The following is a 22,361-nucleotide window of genomic DNA, read 5'->3' as shown; positions in this document are numbered from 1 at the left end:
GTCAACTCAAACCTGTTTTCATGAGAAAAAAAATCAAAATATAATATTGATACGACAAAATAATCATTGCCAATTATGTATTTCAGGTGTCGTTCAGTCTACTCTGGAAAGATTACCAGTGGCGGATCCCTTATTTTAGGGAATAAAAGAAGAAATCACAAAAGGAAGAAAAGCCGGCAGGGCTAGCAAAACCACCTCCTCCTCCCCACGCCCCCCTTAGCTCAAGGTCTGGATCCGCCACTGATTAGCTAGTTACTATGTAGGGATACATGCCACCGTTGTCGTTTCTTTCCTTCTGTTGCGTATTATCATACGTCATGAGCTCCCGACTAGATTAGCTCTATATAGTCATTTCAGGTGATTAGCAACCAACTTTAAAATAATGATTTATATTTTTTAAGATATAATTAAAATTATTGTTGGCATTCTTTAGCGGAACGAAATAAATTTGTTGTTGCTTTTGTTGTTGTTGTTGTTGTTGTTATTATTATTATTATCATTATTATTATTACTATTATTATTATTGTTATTATTGTAAACCTGCTGGTTGTTCAATGTATTTACATGTTCAGCGAGGAATTGCTATTGGAGAAGAGCGTCCCACCTGATTCATGGTGTTTTAACAAGTATGGTCAACTCTCCCCCCGTCTCCCTCCCTCCCCCAATTAGGGAGTTCTTGCAAACCACGACGGCGACGGCAACGAGAACGTCACCAAACAAAAGGTTTAATGAGCAGAACAATGGTTCTTCACGTGCCTTTTGAATCTTTGTACATTTCTTTGCGTCCTCTGCAAAAACAACAACGTGAAATGACAAACTCGACGTATTTTGGACAACGTGTAACGCTATGGCTAATTGTTCCTGTCTTCCTTTGGAATTAAACGCTGTCATTGCATATTTAGCCTGAGCAGGTTTTTAGATCGATAGGCGCACTGAGCAGATCTACACAGTTGCGGCATTCGAGGGTAAAATATAGATCCTCGGCGTCGCCGTCGTCATCGGTAAAACTCCCTACTTACGCCTGCTGCGCAAGGCACTTAACACACGATTTACAATCTGTGAGGGGTACCCTACGGTAAAAATAATGTCATTTCCTGTCTGTTAACTAAATTAAACTAAACATTTCGGACACCAACGCATTGACCAAGGAGAAACACTAAATGTATTGATCCTTTTCAAGTTGGTCAGAGTGACATTTCTTTTTTTTTTTCTGTTGTCATCAACAAAAAACGTTTTTGTTGGTCAGTTCCTTAGTTATTAGCCTTTGAGGTAGCTTTGCCGCAAAAACTAATTTTTGGGATCTCATATTGCTTGATGGAGGGAATTTTACTTCAAATTCAGAGAAAAACCGTTAAAGCTAACTATTTTAGAAAAGCAAAAGATGTGGATGAAATTCTCGTGAAAGATGAAACCGCAATGTGAGAACATTAAAAAAAGAATTATGGAGCAGTATCTTCATATGGTATTTGTCATTATTCTGGTAATACCTCTAGGTACAATACAGATAACTGCTCTGTAAGAAGCACTTAAAGATAGAATAAAGGGTCTTTTCAACAGGGGGTAATGTTGCTATGGTAACTGATCATGCCATAAGATTGCCATAAAAGTTCATCAATGTCTGGTCTTTGTAATATTGATTTGTATCGGTATAGCTGTTGGAAAAGTGCTGGAAACTGTCGCCAGCCTCGTTAAGGGAGAGCGTTGCCTGGAAGAATTAGACATGAAATACAAGTTCATATGCGTAAATAAATTTATCACCTATTCCTTGAAATTAGTGCAATTAGTGCAGACATTTCAGCTTTAACGAGCCCCTCCCCTCCCCTCCTGTGACGTGACAAGCGTGACCACATCATGTGATCAGGCACTCACGTGACGAGCAGAACCTCGTGCAACGGATATACTTTGGTAGTGTGCGAGTGCCAACTCGGCATTAAAAGTTTCTTATCACTATTTAGCCTGAGCTGTGATTTATTCCCTTTATAACTTGACATGGTGTCAGAAGTGGCTCTCACGCTTCGTTACTGGATGATGTGATGAACATTCGTCGCCACACTGGTGAGTAAACCGTCGACCGAAATTGGAAGCTTGTTCTGCGTGGCCGCCATCTTGGATTGGGCGAGATGACTGATTCTGCTGAAGGAGGCGCTGAAGGAACGTCAGCCGTAGCTCCGTTGATATTGCCTCCAATGAACCTGCCGCCACCTAAACCGCTCGTCGTAGATGATAATCTGGCTAGTAATTGGAAGCAATGGAAAAAAGTATGGCAAAGGTACGAAATCGCGACTGGAATTTACAAGCAGGAGAATCTTGTTCGAGTGTCAACATTGCTTTCGGTTATCGGCGAAGAAGCTGTCAAAGCCTTTGATACGTTCGCTTGGGGCGAAGGCCAGAGTGAAAACAGTATTACAGACGTCTTAGCTAAATTTGACGAATATTGCGAACCTCGCACTCAAGTCATTTACGAACGCTACCGTTTTAATAATCGTAAACAGGAGCCAGGCGAAAGCATTAGTGCGTACGTGACCGAGCTGCGTGTGATTGCGAAGAACTGTGCTCACGACGAAATCACACCGGACGAGATTTTACGCGACCGCTTGGTCCTTGGAGTCCGAGATGAGAAAGTACGCGAACGCCTTCTACGAGTAAACGACCTGACCTTGTCTAAAGCCATCGACATTTGTAAAGCGGCAGAACAGACTAGTCAGCAATTAAAGCTGCTTGCCAGTGGAACAGAGGAGTCAGTTGGTGCAGTTAGAACACAACAAATAAATGAGCCACCTCAGAACACACGAAGGCCACGTGACCCACCCATCCAGCGAACAGAATGTAGATTTTGTGGATATCAGCATGGAAATCGCCAGTGCCCTGCAAAAGGCCAAACTTGCCACAAGTGTGGACAAAAGAACCACTTTCAGTCAAGGTGCCGAGCAACCAACCCAAAGGTAAACACCGTAGAAGAAGTACCTGAAGAAGTTTTTCGTATAAGTAAAGTTGGAAGTAGATCACGTGCTTTGATTACTATGGAAGTCGGCATGCAAGGCAACCAAAGTCAGGTGACATTCCAACTAGACACAGGTGCAGAGTGCAATCTCATTTCATTGAAAGATTATCAGCGTGCCACCGGTGATGTGGATTTGGCACAAGTCAAGCGCTGCTCACACAAGTTTATTAAAACTTACACCAATGAACGATACAAGATACTGGGGTCAACAGAGCTCCCTACATGGCGCCATGAGAAAAGAAATGTGTTGCCATTCAACATTACAGAAGATGACCTTGCCCCACTGTTATCATACAGCACATGTATTGGACTGGGACTCATCACAATTAATGACTGTGATAGCCCATCAAACGTCAGTAGTCTCGAGGATACCCCCAGCGTTGGCATTGCCGTAACAGTAGGGATTGCCGACATTCTAGAGGAATACAAAGATGTCTTTGAAGGCTTGGGTGACCTCCCAGGCGAGCACCACATCGTCACTGATGACACAGTTCCACCTGTAGTACATCCTCCGCGTCGTGTACCAGTTGCTTTACGAAACCAGATCAAGGAGAAACTTGATGAGATAGTAACTAGTGGTATTCTTGCACCTGTAACTGAACCAACCGAGTGGGTTTCCAGTATGTTGGTCATTGTCAAGCCCAACAAGCTGCGCATATGTCTTGACCCGCGTGATTTAAATAAAGCCATCCGTCGAGAGCATCACCAAATGCCAACAGTGGAGGAGGTCGCGACCCGGCTTTCGCAAGCAAAGAAGTTCACGGTTGTCGATGCCAAGGACGGCTTTTGGCAGAAACGTCTTGACACTGAGTCTAGTTACAAGACCACCTTTAACACACCGTTTGGGCGCTACAGATGGAATAGGATGCCGTTTGGCATCTCGTCAGCGCCAGAAGTCTGGCAACGTACAATGCACGAGTTTGTCGAAGACCTGGAAGGAGTGGAAGTGATTGCAGACGACTTCCTGATTGCCGGATTTGGCAATACAGAACATGAAGTAAACCAGAGTCTTGCAAGGAATGAGCGCGCCTTTCTCGAGAAATGCCGTTTGTGGAACTTGAAGTTGAATCGTGCAAAAGTGAAATGGCACCAATCAAGCGTGAAATTCATGGGTCATCTACTCACTTCTCAGGGGCTAATGCCTGACCCAGAGAAGATTCAGGCTATATTGCAGATGCCTGAACCTGAAGATGTCACTTCATTGAAGCGATTCCTGGGGATGGTGACCTATCTTGCTAAGTTCATGCCCCACTTGTCAGAGATGACAGAGCCACTTAGACGTTTGGAGGACAAGAATGTAGAGTTCCAGTGGTTAGAACAGCACTCCCTTGCCATGAAGACAATCAAGAAATTCCTGACAGAGGCACCTGTCCTCCGTTATTACGATATAAACAAGCCGGTCACTGTACAATGCGATGCAAGCCAGTCTGGCTTAGGAGCAGTACTGCTGCAAGATGGTCAGCCTGTCTGTTATGCCTCCCGTGCCCTCACTGACACTGAGTCTCGATATGCGCAGATCGAGAAAGAAATGCTTGCCATCACTTGGGCATGTGACAAGTTCGACCAATACCTCTATGGGCGGGACAAAATCACTGTCGAGACTGACCATGAGCCATTGAAGTCTGTGTTCAAGAAGGAAATTCACAAATCACCCAAGCGCCTGCAGCGAATGCGCCTGGCCCTACAAAAGTACAATCTAGAAGTTCAATACAAGAAAGGAACACTCATGCACATTGCAGATGCCTTGAGTCGTGCATATCTGGAGACCACTGATGGGGCTCAGACCGAGTTTTGTGAGATTCGTGCACTCGAGATGGTGAATCACGAAGAGTATATTCGAGTTGAACCTCCGAAGCGAGATGTCTTCCGACAGCGAGTCGCTGAAGATGCTAATATCCAGGAACTAATCCGAGTGATCAAGCAAGGCTGGCCCGAAAAGAAAAATTGCCCTCCTGCTGCTCAGCCATACTATGACGAGCGAGGCGAGCTGATAGAGTCACAAGGTCTGGTGTTCCGTGGAGAACAGCTTGTAGTGCCTGTTTCACTTCGAAAGGAAATGTTAAACCAGCTCCACAGCAGCCACATCGGCATTGGAGGATGTGTTCGCCGTGCCCGTGAAATATTGTATTGGCCACGAATGAGTGCTGAAATCAGAGACTTTGTGTCTCGTTGTACAATCTGCCAAACATACCGACCAGAACAGGCCCGCGAAGGGCTTCAGCCACATGAGCTGCCTTCACGCCCTTGGCAGAAAATTGGTGCTGATCTGTTTGTTCTTGGACAGCAGACATTCCTAATCATGGTTGATTACTGGTCCAATTTCTTTGAAGTGGTTGAGATCCACAAGAAGACAGCACAAGCTGTTATTACTCAACTCAAGGTGCAATTTGCTCGCCATGGTATTCCAGAAGTACTGATTACAGATAATGGTTCAGAATTTGACAATCGGGAGTTCCAGAGTTTCTCCTCTGAGTGGAATTTTGATCACCGAACCTCTAGTCCAAGATATCCACAGTCAAATGGAAAAGTGGAAAATGCTGTGAAAACCTGCAAAGGACTTCTTATGAAAGCGAAGGACGACAAGAAAGACCCACTATTAGCAATCCTCGATTGGCGCAACACCCCAAGTGAGGGGTTCAGTACCTCGCCAGTTCAGAGGCTAATGGGTCGACGCACTCGTACTTTGCTACCAACAGCTGCAGTGCTCCTCAGGCCAAACAGTGACATTAAGACGACGGCGAGTAACCTAGCAGCTAGGAAAAGATTGCAGTGCAAGCAGTACAACAGAGGCATCAAGAACCTTGCCCCCTTAAAGGCAGGTGATTCAATCCGCATGAAGTTGCCTGGGGAGAAGAAATGGAGCTTAGGCCACTGCACGCGCCCTCTTGCCCGACGGTCGTACGAAGTTGAGGTGGAAGGACGGCGCTTCCGTAGAAACCGCCGCCAGCTGCGGTCTACTATGGAGCCGTCACCAGAACCATGCAGCCCCATCGATGAGCCTCATCAAGCTGAGAATGAAAGCAAGCCACCAGATTCACCAGAGTTCCTGCCAGGACAGATCCACACCCAGACCCCTGAGATTGAAGTAAATGATTCAATCCCCGCCACAGAACCTGTCCCGGTCAACGAAGATCCCATACCTGCTTTCCAGCCCAGACGCTCAGAGAGAGCCAGACGTGCCCCAGCATGGCTTGAAGATTATGACTTGAACACTTGAACATTGACTTGAAACACTTGAAATAGCTTTAGTTTATTGTTGGACCCTATTGTTTTTGTTCTTGCTAATTTTGTAAGGGAAGGGGATGTGACGTGACAAGCGTGACCACATCATGTGATCAGGCACTCACGTGACGAGCAGAACCTCGTGCAACGGATATACTTTGGTAGTGTGCGAGTGCCAACTCGGCATTAAAAGTTTCTTATCACTATTTAGCCTGAGCTGTGATTTATTCCCTTTATAACTTGACACCTCCCCTCCCCTCTTCTGCACCCGCTCTTGCCACCTTAGTTCTCAACACAATCTAAATATATGAAAGTTCATATATTGCGGAGAAAGATATAAAGACATGATTGATCATCGTAGTTATGCACACAACTTAAGCAGTTGTGAAATTAAAGCCTGAAAAAAAATCAGGCCTGAATTGGATTCGAACCCATGACCTCTGCGATACCGCTGCAGTGCTCTACCAACTGAGCTATCAAGTTAACTGGGAGTTGGTCATTTTGTTAGTGATCTTTTATATATTCACTTCTATTCACTTGTATTCACTTGTATTCTTCACCATCTAAGGGTATATTGCGAACTCACAATGTGACCAGCTCCCAGTTGGCTTGATAGTTCAGTTGGTAGAGCACCGCTCCGGTATCGCCAAGGTCATGCATTCCAATCCGGTTTAAGCCTGAATTTTTTAAGGCTTAATTTCACAGCTGTTTAGTTGTGTGCATAACCGGGCGGGATGGTCAATCCTTTTTTATATCTAATTCTCAATGTTGATTACAAGTAAATCATACTAAATAACTGCTACACAATAGCACGAATACCACAGCTGTCACAATTGACATGCACTGTTCACAGCCCTCTATTTTCTCGTATTATTCCATCGTTAAGCGCGCAGATTGAATTAATTCTCAATGTTGATTATAAGTAAATCACACTAAATAACTGCTACACAATAGCAAGAATACCACAGCTGTCACAGTTGACATGGACTGTTCACAGCCCTCCATTTTCTCGTATTATTCCATCGTTAAACGCGCAGATGGGATCGGGAGAGAATTGGACGCCAGCGCAAAACAAAAGACTTGACTGGGTAGGGAGCCCCCACCCTCCACCCCCGCGTGCTTTGCGCACGCTTCGCTCGCTCTTTCTTTCGATTGCGTCAATTGGGAGGCTGTGAACAGTCTCCATTTAACAAAATCTGACAAGTTGTGAAGCTTTAACTTCAAAACAGACCCTTCCATGAAGTTAGGGATTTGTTTCTTTCTATTTGTAAAACAGTTCTGAACGTAACCTGCAATCAAGTAAAGTTCTATGCCATTTCAAAACAATTGTTCATTAAGAAGATAGCTTTTATTCGTTTTTTATTTGCACAAGATCACCATCATTACAACACTTCATATTGCAATGAAATTAATACAATCCTGGGCAGGAAGTCTCAGAAGCCTTTTTAGGCTTATCTAGGAGACCCCCTTTACTACCTGATAAGACAAGTTGGGCGGTCTATGATTTACAGATTCATGTATATGTTACATTGGTATTAATTATACTTCTGTAAACTATTCGTAAGAATTTGATTTTTTAATTTTCGCTTAAAAGTTGATTTACACTGGATACTTTTTAGATCATTTGGTAAGCTGTCATATATATCAACTCCTTTAAAGCTAATGCTCAATTTCCCAAGGTTTGTCTTGATACAACGCTTGTGTAATTTTTTTTTCTTATCGAGTGTTGTGGCTCTGAACTTCTTCATTAGTTCTGAAAATATTCATAATTGTTTGAAAATTTACTTATTAAGATAGCAATGCTGTAATAATTAACTTGATAAAAATTCAGTACCTTCAAATTGTCGAATAATGGTTTTGAGCTGTAATTGTATTCTTTGAAGGTCACTTTATTATTCGTACAATTTTCTTTTGTAGTTTGTATATTTTCACAAGATGAGACTGATATGCATAAGCCCATACTACATTGCCATATTTTTTTTTGTCTCAGAAATTGAAGTTTACTATGGTAAATGTAAACACAATGCAGAAACAAAAGACGCAAGCCCTGTTAGCCTGAGGAAGAGTGAGGCAGATCATAAATACAGACTTGTAACTGATTCAGCTTCATCAATTCAAGACGCGGCATCGGCCGTGACGTAGCTCAAGTTAGCTCGGTTCAATTCTAATAATAGACTAAGTGTTTATTAGTTTTTGACGCTTGTTTCAAAGCATATTTGAAATATTGTCCAAATTAATTTCTAGGATTCGATAAAACAACCAGCCACTACCAAAGAAAAACTAAAACATACTTGAAATCTCTTGTAAATATGTTGAGACATTTTCTAACTTCTCATTTCTCCAGTTCAAAATTTGACGTCAAACATTGCGTCAGCAAAGTTTATACTTTCGATTCTTTTGTGAATCATCAAACAAGAACTTGAGTTAATTGTTTGTTTATTTCGAAATTTCATTCATATGCAAAAGCTTTCTGAAATATTTTCCTCTTTGATCCAAAAAAAGTCAAAATAATATTTCTTTTTTTCCAGGATTCGATGAAAAAGCCAAGCACTATTAATGAACTTACATGCTTTAAACCTCTTATAGAAACATTTTCTTCTTTCTTATTTTCACAGTTTAAAATTCTAGAAACACTGATTCAGCAAAGATTACTTTCGATTCTTTTGTGAATCACTAGACTAGAACTTAAGCACTTTGTTTCGAAAATTTAATCGTATGACAAGACTTAATTAAACCCGTTCACCTTGCTTCAGACATCGCCACAGCGAACAATTTGACACCGAAAAAAAGTACTAACTGAAAACCATTTACTAAAGGATAATGTCTTCGGTTGTAACTGCCGTCTTCAAAGCCACTATTGGCTTGCTAGTGAATAAAGGCAGAGATAAGGCAGCGGAGAGGCTGAAAGAAGGCGACGTAACAGAACAAAAATTTCGCAGTGTCATCGTCCGTGAGATAGACGATATCAAGTCAAAGTTGGATGGATTATCAAGGAAAGATTTGTTAGCAAGTATCAGCTTCTTTGAGGAAGGAATCGAGCTGCTCTATGAAGTGTTCGATATAGCAAGGCCCAGAAGTGAGGGAGGAGAGGAACCTGTACAAGCAGCCTGTGCTGAAGCGTTTGCTCTAGCCGAAGAAATGCGAAACGTAAACGTGGAGCTTATTGGTCTGGATGAATCAGCTACGAGGGCGCTTGCCAACGCAAAGAAGAGATTCGAAGATGCTCGCAGGGAAGCAACAAGAGCTTTTAAAAATGAAGCTCTAACAACGTCAGACCGCATCCTGGCAATGGAATATCGAGTCATGGCGACAATACTAGAGACAATAGACAATCCTGCGGACGCAATAGCGCCGTGCAGAGTGTGTATCAAAGAAATAAACTGTCTGGCAGCAGTACAGAATAGTTTTAACGTCGAACTCCGGAAAGGCATCATGGCAAAGTTTAATAAAGGCGGACGCGGGAAGATCATTTCTAGTGTCTGTCACGTGAATCGTGTCATCTTCGATGTCACGCAAGCAGTCAGTAAAGAAGAACCTTTCTGGATGTGGCCTACAGTTGATACTGAAGAAGGAAACATTGATCCGTTGCGTGACGAAAGGGTAGTTGAAGTTCTTCGTAAGCAGGGCATGGAACACTGTTTTGTTGAAATTGCACCATGGTCATTTGGTCAGGAGGGAGTGAAGGAACACAGGCTTAAAAAACCTTGCAGTATGGCGATGAATTCCAAAGGACAGTTCATTATAACTGAGAGTATGAATAGTGAAGTAAAGGTGTTCGACAGAAGAGGACAGTTTATAGATCATTTCAGTCTCCCTGTTCATAATGTAGACCAAGTAAGTCTTCAAGTGTTAGATGTCGCCGTCGACATGAACGAAAACTTCTATGTACTGGTCAAATTGTATAAGCTTCATTATTCAGGATTTGAGTCAGTGGTATACATGTTTAACAACAACGGGAAAGTGCACCATCAGTTTCCTGTGAAGGCAGACCGGCATAACTCTGCTGCTATAGTAGTCGATAGTAAGCGCAAAGTTGTTATAACGGGCATCAGATATCTTAAGGAAGGTAATGCGCTTCATGTGTACGAGAATGATGGACAATTTGTGCGCAGTTTTGGAGAAGGACTTTTGAGGTCTGTATTAGATCTGGCGCTTGCTAGTGATGACCGTGTTATTGTGTTGGACACAGACTCCTACGTACACATGTTCAGTGAACACGGTGACCATCTTTCTAAATTCAGACTCACGTTTAGTTTTTTTCCTACGCGTGGAATTGCATTTCACCATGCAAGTGAACATGTCGTCGTCGCTTGTGTAGGACGTGGTCACGGTTTCCTGCATATATACACCAAAGATGGCGAGCTTGTGCGCAGCGCTCAAATCCATATAAGAGGTATTGATAGATCCGAAAGAGGAATGATGGTGACTCCAGAGGGACACGTTGCTCTACTCAGTTATCAATGTGGCCTTGGGAGGGTGTTTATTGTGTGTTAAAAGATAGACTGTTCATAGCCTCTCTATTTTTCAACGCAGGCGAAAGAAAAAGCGAGCCCGAAAGCACTTGGGGGTGGGGACGGGGAGGTGAGCTGTCAGGTCTCCCGTTAAGCCTTGGCGTCCAGTTCTCTCGCGATTTCATCGCGCGTTCAAGATCGAATAAAAATACCAGAAAATAGAGGGCTGTGAACAACCTAGTTAAAATAGAATATGACTGACCCTCAAGGAAATTTGTTCTCATAAGAAAAAAGAAAAACGAAATGTAATATTAATACGACAAAACAATCATTATATTGTATTTTAGGTCTGGTTCAGTTTACTTTGGAAAGATTTCCGAGTTACTGGGCACTGGGAAACACGACCGCTGTCGTTTCTTTTCTTGTTGAATGTAATGAGCACCCAACTAGATTAGCTCTATATAGTCATTTCAGGTGACTAGCAACCAACTTTAAAATAAAGATTTATGTCTTTTAAGATGTAATTAAAATTATTGGTGGAATTCTTTTACGAAACAAAATAAATTTGTTATTGCTTTTGAATTGTTGTCGTTGTTGTAAACCTGCTGACTCTGCAATACATTTACATGTTCATCGAAGAATTACTATAAGAGCACAGCGTCCCACCTGATACATCGTGTTTTAACAAGTATGGTCAACTCTCTCCCCGTCTCCCTCCCTCTCCCAATTAAGCCTGCTACGCGGGGTACTACACACGATTTGCAGTGTGTTAGCGGTGTTCCACGATAAAGAAAATAATAATGTAATATCCTCTCTAACAAATGAATTTTAAATTAAGCAGTTTTGAACGCCAACGCATTGAGCAATGGCAACACCCACGTAGAATTACAGTTACTCGGTGACCAATTTAATGCTTGAACACCATTAGACATGTTATTATACATTGAACTCACTTTCTCTTTTCTAATTGGCCGAAAGCGTACTGTGACTTTTCGAAATCAGCGCCGGTGACGTCATCTAGCGGCTGATTATGCAATAATCATGTTAAGGGCACTCAAGGTCATGGGTAATCATGTCATGTATGACCGCGGTGCATGATTTCTAAGGGTAATCATGTCAAGTTCGCGCGCTTTGTGTTGCTTGCCGTCAGTGAAGAAGTGAAAACATGACTGTCGTGACCATTTTTTTGTTGTTCAATGTGTAATAAAGCAATTATTAGATTCGGTTTTTGTGATATCTAGAATAATCAAGGTCTCGGTAAAAAAAGAATCTCATCCAATAATTGTTGATTATGCTCTCTTAGCACTGGAGAGGAAAATCAGTGCGCATAAGTGGAAGAAACCTGGTTGATAAAAAATGGTTTGAATAAAGTGGCTAGTCAAAAAATAAATTTGAACTTTAACATTGGGTATCCAATTTCGGTAAGCATCAGTTCTGAACTTGGTTCCGAGGTTTTCATGAGTAAAGCTAAACCGTGGAACAAAACAAAAATAGATAACATCGAAATTACTCAACAGTCATAAAGCATTTCTTTTACTTTATTCTCCTAAAATTTGGACCAAGTTAGCATGTTAATCTGCAGAAATTAGCATGAATATTGCTAAATCCCACGTACTTTCAAAGCCATTTAACACCTTTACATTATCTTCCCAAGTGATAGACGTTTGTGGCTTTATTTTGTGTATCTATCAAATCAGCTCTCCAAACAACTCCCTAATAAGCTGAAAGCAATTTCTTATTTCATTCCGGTCTAATGTAATAGCAATAAGGACTCTTAGCAAACAATTGCCAGGCTCAAGAAGAAATAGTATTGGCTGGTATTTTACGAGACAGTAACATTTGCTTCTTAAAATATTTTTTCTTCACGAATCAGGATTTAGCCTCATTTAAACCCAACTGATTGACAACGTTGGTTATGCTTGAGTGGACCCTCAAAATTGTGAGTACCATCTGAAATCAGTTCTCTGGGTTAGTTTCGGTAATTCTGTTTTTAGATCAGTGAATTTGAATATCATGCTTAGAGCTGAGCGAATTAGTGAATTCATAGCTTCATTTCATTGTAATTTGGGACTGGTTGATGTTACTTTTCAAAGCTGCTTTTGACTTTTCGTTTAGTGGTTTGCTTTCTATTGAGAATGCTGCTGGCTCACGTCTTGATTCTTTCAATGCTGTATTTTACATGTAGGTAAGAAGCAGGTCGGTGTTTTTTAACTTCCATTCATTAATATTTCTCCCACAATTTATTCCCTATTTTTGGACGAAACGGGAGGTCTGGGAACGAATTGAGAACGAACTGAACCTTTTTCCACCTTATTGTTACTGTATTTACGCGATTTTCAAATAATCGCGAAATTAAAGTCCCGCAGAAAAGGTTTTCGCGAGATTTTATACCCTGCTATGTAATTCTTTAATCAATGTCATCGTCACTTTACACATAATTATCTTGTTCATGTTCTCTATTTAAAGTTCGGCGTTCCAAAAAGTCTTCGCCTGAATCAATATCATCTTCTTGCAGCAGTTCTTGTAAGATATCCTTGGTGCAGTCGTCAAAAAATCAAATCCTATCTGGCTTCTTGTAACTTCAGTATTTTGACAATTTTCGCGAAATTTAGTTCCTTTTAACGTACTTTTTCGGCCAAATCGCGACATTTCAGTCTCACCAAATATCCCGATGCCATTTTCGCAAAATTAATTTCCCACGAAAATAAGTAACAATAAGAAAGGTCTTGGATCGTTGCAGTCGTCTTACTGGTAGTAAGGACGCTTTGGGCAGGCTGAGAACTAAGAACTTTCGATATTTGGCAAACTTTCTTAAACTCCAGAACCCGGTGGGGGGGGGGGGACTCACATATAAAAGGACGGGGGTGCTCTTCGTATCTTCAAGGTGTTAAAAAGCGGTTTTGATAGCTCTTAGGGTGTTCAGCTTCAAAAGGTCCACAGCGGGAACTTTAGCGGTATCTTTTAGGGTGTTGAGCCGAAAAGAATATGACAGGAGATAATGTGCTATTTTAGGATTGGTAGCTCTTAGGGGTGAAAGAAATTTCAAGCCACACCCACAAAGCAGGATCTTGGTACCTCCTAGCTGTTCTTTTCAAAACTTCCAACGAGCACTCTGTAATTTTTATATGGGAGTTCCCATCCCCCCCCCCCCCCACCCACTCCCCGGGCTCCAGAGTCTTGTCAACTGGTGATTGTAACTTCCTGTTTCGTTGGAGGTCAAAACTAACGAAATATCCGGCTTGTGTGTCATTTTCTTAACACAGATATTGAATCTACTTTTACTGCTCGCCTGGATGTTCCATGCTCTCCTCCTCAGATCTTCGACATCACGTTTAACGCGATCCTGATTGGCCGTGTGATTTCCAGACAGGAAGTGTTTTCAGAGCTGCAATGCATAGACGAATGCGTGCGCAGACACTCGTGCATAGCATACAACATGGAAATTGCGGGCTCGGGTTTCCAGTGCACAACTCTAGGTATGATTGAAAGGACTGAAATAAAGGTGGAAGCAGCTTACAGAACTTTTGACCGGAAAAGCATCGAGAAGGTTTGTGAGAGTCCTCCTTATGCTTTTATACATTTCCTATTCTATGAGCTGAGATGGCTTGACTTAATATATAGAGATACAATTGTCCTTGCGCGATCAAGCTTTTTGTTCTCGTTACCTGCAAGTTTGCATCTGTGTGGATATTTTGAGAAGAAAGTAGAAGCTGATCATGATTTTTAGAGCCGGATACTCTATTGCTAGATGTTCTTTAGGTCACTGTATGTGCTAATAACTTTCTTAGGTTTTCAGGCAAAATGCGTGATTTGGAATTTATCCACCCCTCCTTCAGTTTTCTTCAGCTGGGAAGTAAAAACAAAGTGGTACGCAGCTGGGTCCTCAGAAGCAGGAAATGCTTCAACACTTAGAGAATCACCCTCAGAGATATCAGAAATAAGCAACTTTGTAGAAAATTGCGGCGAAAGACCGCAAGGTGAAGAGGCTAGTCAGAAAGCCTCGACTGTAATCTTGGTACTTGATCTAGGAAACTTATAAATGTTCTTATGTACTTTGTGTCTTTTATTTATATTTTTATAGTTTCTCTTCCAACGTGCTGAGTGTGACAGCGGTGTTGTTCAGCAGAGACCTTTCACTCATTCCGTTACACCACCAAGCCCAGAGTAATAATCGTGACTCCTTTCACCCTAGCGTGACAGTCACACAGTGATGGTCGTGTAATGGTGTTGGACTCAAATAGCGTTCACGTATTCAGTGAACACAGCGACCATCCTTTTTTTTAAGTTTCAAACTCGAAGGATGTTCAATAATTCTTCTTCTCCTGCTTCTAAAGTTGCATTCCACAATTCAAGTGGACATGTTGTCGTCGCCGATGAAACAAATGATTGCCTGTATGTGAAAATATACACCAAAGATGGCGAGCAGTGTACGCAGACACTCAAATCCTTACACGGAAAATTAGTTTTTATTTGCGGGGAGTGGCAATGACTACTAGCCTGTGAGCGGCGCGCGAGCGGCGAAGAGCAAAGTGATCCGGCTTCGTCGTTCAATTTCGCGCTCGCAACTACGACGCGCGCGCTTGTGCTCCAACGTGAGCCTGCTAGCAGGCTAACTACAGACGCGCACATTGCTCTACTTTGTTACCTACTTGCAGGCCGCCAGTCAATGGTGTTCATTGTATGAAAAATGTAACGTGACTGAGCCGGAAGTCAACTCAAACCTGTTTTCATGAGAAAAAAATCAAAATATAATATTGATACGACAAAATAATCATTGCCAATTATGTATTTCAGGTGTCGTTCAGTCTACTCTGGAAAGATTACCAGTGGCGGATCCCTTATTTTAGGGAATAAAAGAAGAAATCACAAAGGGAAGAAAAGCCGGCGGGGCTAGCAAAACCACCTCCTCCTCCCCACGCCCCCCTTAGCTCAAGGTCTGGATCCGCCACTGATTAGCTAGTTACTATGTCGGGGATACAGGCCACCGCTGTCGTTTCTTTCCTTCTGTTGCGTATTATCATACGTAATGAGCTCCCGACTAGATTAGCTCTATATAGTCATTTCAGGTGATTAGCAACCAACTTTAAAATAATGATTTATATTTTTTAAGATATAATTAAAATTATTGTTGGCATTCTTTAGCGGAACGAAATAAATTTGTTGTTGCTTTTGTTCTTGTTGTTGTTGTTGTTATTATTATTATCATTATTATTATTATTATTATTATGATTATTATTATTATTACTATTACTATTATTATTATTGTTATTATTGTAAACCTGCTGGTTGTTCAATGCATTTACATGCTCAGCGAGGAATTGCTATTGGAAGAGAGCGTCCAGCCTGATTCATCCTGTTTTAACAAGTATGGTCAACTCTCTCCCCGTCCCCCTCCTTCTCCCAATTAGGGAGTTCTTGCAAACCACGACGGCGACGGCAACGAGAACGTCACCAAACAAAAAGTTCAATGAGCAGAACAATGGTTCTTCACGTGCATTTTGAATCTTTGTACATTTCTTTGCGTCATCTGCAAAAACAAAAACCTGAAATGACAAACTCGACGTACTTTGGACAACCGTGTACCGCAATGGCTACTTGTTCGTGTCTTCCTTTGGAATTAAACGCTGTCATTGCATATTTAGCCTGAGAAGGTTTTTAGATCGATAGGCGTACTGAACAGATCTACACAGTTGCGGCATTCGAGGGTAAAATATAGATCCTCGGCGTCGCCGTCGTCAATGGTAAAACTCCCTACTTATGCCTGCTGCGCAAGGCACTTAACACACGATTTACAATCTGTGAGGGGTACCCTACGGTAAAAATAATGTCATTTCCAATCTGTTAACTAAATTAAACTAAACATTTCGGACACCAACGCATTGACCAAGGAGAAACACTTAATGTATTGATCCTTTTCAAGTTGGTCAGAATAACATTTCTATTTTTTTTTTCTGTTGTCATCAACAAAAAAAGTTTTTGTTGGTCAGTTCCTTAGTTATTAGCCTTTGAGGTAGCTTTGCCGCAAAAACTAATTTTTGGGATCTCATATTGCTTGATGGAGGGAATTTTACTATAAATTCAGAGAAAAACCGTTAAAGCTAACTATTTTAGAAAACCAAAAGATGTGGATGAAATTCTCGTGAAAGATGAAACCCCAGTGTGAGAACATTAAAAAAAAGAATTATGGCGCAGTATCTTCATATGGTATTTGTCATTATTCTAGTAATACTTCTAGGTACAATACAGATAACTGCTCTGTAAGAAGCACTTAAAGATAGAATGAAGGGTCTTTTCAACAGGGGGTAATGTTGCTATGGTAACTGATCATGCCATAAGATTGCCATAAAAGTTCATCAATGTCTGGTCTTTGTAATATTGATTTGTATCAGTATAGCTGTTGGAAAAGTGCTGGAAACTGTCGCCAGCCTCGTTAAGGGAGAGCGTTGCCTGGAAGAATTAGACATGAAGTACAAGTTCATATGTGTAAATAAATTTATTACCTATTCCTTGAAATTAGTGCAATTAGTGCAGACATTTCAGCTTTAACGAGCCCCCTCCCCTCCCCTCTTCTGCACCCGCTCTTGCCACCTTAGTTCTCAACACAATCTAAATATATGAAAGTTCATATATTGCGGAGAAAGATATAAAGACATGATTGATCATCGCAGTTATGCACACAACTTAAGCGAACCCATGACCTCTGCGATACTGCTGCAGTGCTCTACCAACTGAGCTATCAAGTCAACTGGGAGTTGGTCATTTTGTTAGTGATCTTTTATATATTCACTTCTATTCACTTGTATTCTTCACCATCTAAGGGTATATTGCGAACTCACAATATGACCAGCTCCCAGTTGGCTTGATAGTTCAGGTGGTAGAGCACTGCTCCGGTATCGCCAAGGTCATGCATTCCAATTCGGTTTAAGCCTGAATTTTTTCAGGCTTAATTTCACAACTGTTTAGTTGTGTGCATAACTGGGCGGGATGGTCAATCCTTTTTCATATTTAATTCTCAATGTTGATTACAAGTAAATCATACTAAATAACTGCTACACAATAGCACGAATACCACAGCTGTCACAATTGACATGCACTGTTCACAGCCCTCTATTTTCTCGTATTATTCCATCGTTAAACGCGCAGATTGAATTAATTCTCAATGTTGATTATAAGTAAATCACACTAAATAACTGCTACACAATAGCAAGAATACCACAGCTGTCACAGTTGACATGGACTGTTCACAGCCCTCCATTTTCTCGTATTATTCCATCGTTAAACGCGCAGATGGGATCGGGAGAGAATTGGACGCCAGCGCAAAACAAAAGACTTGACTGGGTAGGGAACCCCCACCCCCCACCCCCGCGTGCTTTGCGCACGCTTCGCTCGCTCTTTCTTTTGCTTGCGTCAATAGAGAGGCTGTGAACAGTCTACATTTAACAAAATCTGACAAGTTGTGAAGCTTTAAGTTCAAAACAGACCCTTCCATGAAGTTAGAGGTTTGTTTGTTTCTATTTGTAAAACAGTTCTGAACGTGAGCTACAATCAAGTAAAGTTCTATGCCAATATTGTTAGTAAAGAAGATAGCTTATATTTATTTTTTATTTGCACAAGATCATCATTATTACAACACTTCATATTGCAATGAAATTAATACTATCCTGGGCAGGAAGTCTCAGAAGCCTTTTTAGGCTTATCTACGAGACCCCCTTTACTGCCTGATAAGACAAGTCTGGCGGTCTATGATTTACAGATCCTGTACATTGATTTACAGATTCATGCATACGTTATATTGGTATTGATTATACTTCTGTAAACTATTCGTAAGAATATGATTTTTTAATTTTCGCTTAAAAGTTGATTTACACTGGATACTTTTTAGATCACTTGGTAAGCTGTTGTATAAGTAGTATAGGACGCTCATATGAGCGGTAACCAATCAGGAGCCGAGAAAGACAATAGGCTATTGTTTGGAGAACAGTGGACGCTATTGTTTTCCACATCCAAGATGGCCGCCACAAATTTCAGCCAATCAGGAGCCGAATTAAGAACAATGTATGCTATTGTTTTCCAAATCCAAGATGGTCGCCACAAATTTCAGCCAATCAGGAGCCGAATTAAGAATTCAAGATGGCGGCGCCCACGAAAGTCGGCCATGTCGGAAAACAGCCCACCAGCCTCGACGGAGGACTGGGATCGGTCTCACGGATTTCCATGGTGACACAAATCACGCCAGGGTCACGCAAAAAATGTCATGCAACTTCAAAATCGATACTTACAGTGTCCTGTGGTCCTAAACGACAGAGGTCCATCCAACAAGCGGCCATGATGGAGACTGAGAGACTTGTGTCCGAGGCACTTATATACCTTTCTATTCGTTCCAAAGCATCCTGGGATGGTGACCTCATCGGGAACCAATCCTAGACTTGCCCCACTCCCTTCGCAGTCGAAGGGGTAAAAATAGGGATAAGGGGGTACTCCCCGTTCCAAAGCATCCTGGGCTGGTGACCTCATCGGGAACCAATCTTAGACTTGCCCCACTCCCTTCGCGGTCGAAGGGGTAAAAATTGGGGTGAGGGGGTACTCCCCGTTCCAAAGCATCGTGGGACGGTGACCTCATCGGGAACCAATCCTAGATTCGTCCCACTCCCTTCTCGGCCAAAGGGGTAAAATAGGGATAACGGGGTACTCCCTCTTAGTCTGCTATTTAAAACCTTCACACGTTTTGAAAAGGACCAAAACAAAGTTTGTTGACTCACGAAATGGAAGTTAGAAGAAGTCGAAGACTACTAGGATTGACCCCGAAGTAGATGAGTTCAAGGACAAATGTTTCATCTGTCAAGGCGACCTTGTCATTGACTCCTTGACTCGATGTAGTGCGAAAACTTATTGCTGTGGAAAATTTTTGCACAAGAGATGTTTGCAACAGGAGTTACAATACTCAGATAAGTGCGGACATTGCAAAACCTCAAATCCTCGGGGGAATGAAGATGAGGCACAACTTTCACCTTGGGAGGAGGTGGTACGAGAGAGGATTACCAACGCAACGAATGCCATCAATAGGTATCGGCGAGGGGGACGGCCTTATCATATTCACAATCGTAATATTGTTTCGTGGAGGACCTTGCCGTACCACGCGAATCTTTCCATCTGGTTTGAATTTTATACAAGACTCACCATCTTCGTGCAGCAAAGGGGAAACGCTACCCTGTACATCCATGCCTATGTCAACTTGCCGTGGATGACCATTACTCGGTCAATAAGACAGACGGTGTATGAAATGTTCAGTAGAAACATCCCAACGGAAGTAATGCTCTGCGTACACGAAGTAAAGTTTAGGTTATTGTTCCTGTCGTGGCTGCACTACGACGCTGAGGATGAAGTGATTATCAACGGATTAACTCTTCGGTCATCTTTTTCACTCCCCATTTACCCTGAAGACACAGCTTGGGTGTAACGTATAACTTTTATTGTAACTCAAAAAACTCGTAAAACAAAACAAAAACAAAAACAAAGAGTCTGAGTCTTTATAACGTTTATTGAATAATGATAATAAAAATAAGAACATGAGCTCCAAAAGAGAATTGGTTACAATTTTTAACTCCTTAACTCTTGACCGTCGGTATTCCACAAAGTGTTGGGAACTAAACTCGTTTCCAGTTTCACAGACTCCTGGTCCCTGGCCCCAAAACGCACGATATTCTGCCCTAGTTTTCTTTGCTTTTGGTCATGAAGTCTTTGCCTGATCCGTTCCTTATTCTTGGCATAGTAACTTCTCCAATACTCGTTGATCCGTTCCCTGTTGTTTTTACAGTATTGTCTTCGATAATTTCTGATATGCTCCTTGTTCTGTTGACAATAGGCTCTCTGGCTGCTGGCGAGTCGTTCCTTGTTGTTTTCATACCATCTTTTACGACACCACCACCACCTCATCCACTACCCCCACATTTACCACCACCACCACCACCTACACCACCACCGCCACCACCACCACCACCACCACCACCACCACATTTACCACCACCACCACATCCAGCACCACATCCACCACCACCACATTCACCACCACCGCCACCACCGCCGCCACCACCACCACATTCACTACCACCGCCACATTCACCACCACCACCACATGCACCATCACTACCACCATATTCACCACCACCACCTCCTATATCACCACCACATGTACCACCACCGCCGCATCCACCACATTCATCCCCACAGCCACATCCACCACCTACACCACCACCACCTACACCACCACCACCACCACCACATTTACCACCACCACCAAATTTCCCACCACATCGACCTCCACCGCCACCACCACCACATTCACCACCACCACTGCCACATCCACCACATTTACCACCACCACCACCACATCCACCACATTCACCACCACCACCACCACATCCACCACATTCACCACCACCACTGCATCCACCACCACCACCACCTACACCACCACCACACTTACCACCACCACCACATTTACCACCGCCACCACCACCACCACCATCACCACATTTACCACCGCCAACACCACCGCATCCACCACCACCACCACCTACACCACCACCACATTTACCACCGCCACCACCACCACCGCTACATCCACCACATTTACCACCACAGCCACATCCATTACCTACACCACCACCACCGCATCCACCACCACCACATTCACCACATTCACCACAACCACCACATCCATTACCTGCACCACCACCACATTCACCATCACCACCACCACCACCGCCTCCACCACACTCGTCAACTCGATCATTAATCATGTATAAAACTAAGGCATTAACTGCCTCAATTCATTTTGAGTCAAACTAGCAAGGAGTCATGTCCCTTTATTGTCGATATTGTCATAGACTATTCTCCCGTGCAGACAGTAGAATTCGTCACGAAAAACATAGTTGTCAAAGCAGTGGATCAGAAAAGACACGAGATGTCCCAAATATCACATTTCCTACCGAAAAGCACCATGGGATCCCCGGGTAGAATAGAAATGGGAGAAGCGTTTCAGTTCAAGACACCCTCCAGTATTTTGATCGTGGGCCCTTCTGGTTGTGGCGAGACTTGTTTTACCGAATCGTTACTCTTGGATCACTTGGAAGAATTGTTTGTAAACCCTCCCACTACGATTCATTATTGCTACGGGGCGTGGCAAGACGGATTTAGAGACATGGAAGACGCTGGTGTGCAATTTCACGAAGGGATTCCAGAGTCAGACCATCTCAAGTCATGGTTTCCGAAGGGTGGATTACTCGTACTGGACGATCTGATGGCAGAGGGAGGTGAGGACAAAGCGTTGCTAGACTTATTCACCAAACACTCTCATCATCAAAATATCACCGTGTTGTACTTGTGCCAAGACATGTTTCCATCAGGGAAATACGCCAAGAGTATTTCCAGGAACGCCCACTACATCGTAGCCTTCAAAAATCCGAGAGATCAATTAGGGATGAAGAATTTACTGCTTCAAGCTTTTCCCACTTGCTGGCAAGACATGATGGACGCGTATCAAAAAGTGACCGAACGACCGTTTGGGTACACGGTCCTGGATTTACATCCCGCCAGTGATGACAGGAAACGCGTGTTTAGTCACCTCATGACGCACGAAGGATACCCACGCTGGCATCGAAGAAAGAGAGACGATGTCTGATCATTGC

The 22,361-nt window shown here is 42.5% G+C and overlaps 3 protein-coding genes across 3 annotated transcripts; all 3 read left to right on the top strand.

Moving 5' to 3' along the window:
* Positions 1-9,043: 9,043 nt before the first annotated feature.
* Positions 9,044-10,717, top strand: LOC145503433 (uncharacterized). The gene has a single exon (XM_081482897.1). It carries the CDS (start codon positions 9,044-9,046, stop codon positions 10,715-10,717), a length of 1,674 nt encoding a protein of 557 aa, XP_081339023.1.
* A 3,204-nt stretch (positions 10,718-13,921) lies between these two features.
* Positions 13,922-14,842, top strand: LOC145503431 (uncharacterized; the record flags this gene model as incomplete). Its single annotated transcript, XM_081482896.1, has 2 exons — positions 13,922-14,221; positions 14,756-14,842. Coding segments are annotated over 2 exons (387 nt in total), but the record flags the coding sequence as incomplete, so codon positions are not given.
* Positions 14,843-21,697: 6,855 nt separating this feature from the next.
* Positions 21,698-22,354, top strand: LOC145503165 (uncharacterized). The gene has a single exon (XM_081482629.1). The coding sequence runs from the start codon at positions 21,698-21,700 to the stop codon at positions 22,352-22,354; it is 657 nt and encodes a 218-aa protein (XP_081338755.1).
* The last annotated feature ends 7 nt before the right edge of the window (positions 22,355-22,361 follow it).

The sequence above is a fragment of the Orbicella franksi genome, chromosome 11 (genome assembly GCF_964199315.1).
Source record: "Orbicella franksi chromosome 11, jaOrbFran1.1, whole genome shotgun sequence".
NCBI classification, from domain to species: domain Eukaryota; kingdom Metazoa; phylum Cnidaria; class Anthozoa; order Scleractinia; family Merulinidae; genus Orbicella; species Orbicella franksi.
Note: the sequence above shows the minus strand (reverse complement) of the source record. Positions and strands in the feature narration are given on the sequence as shown.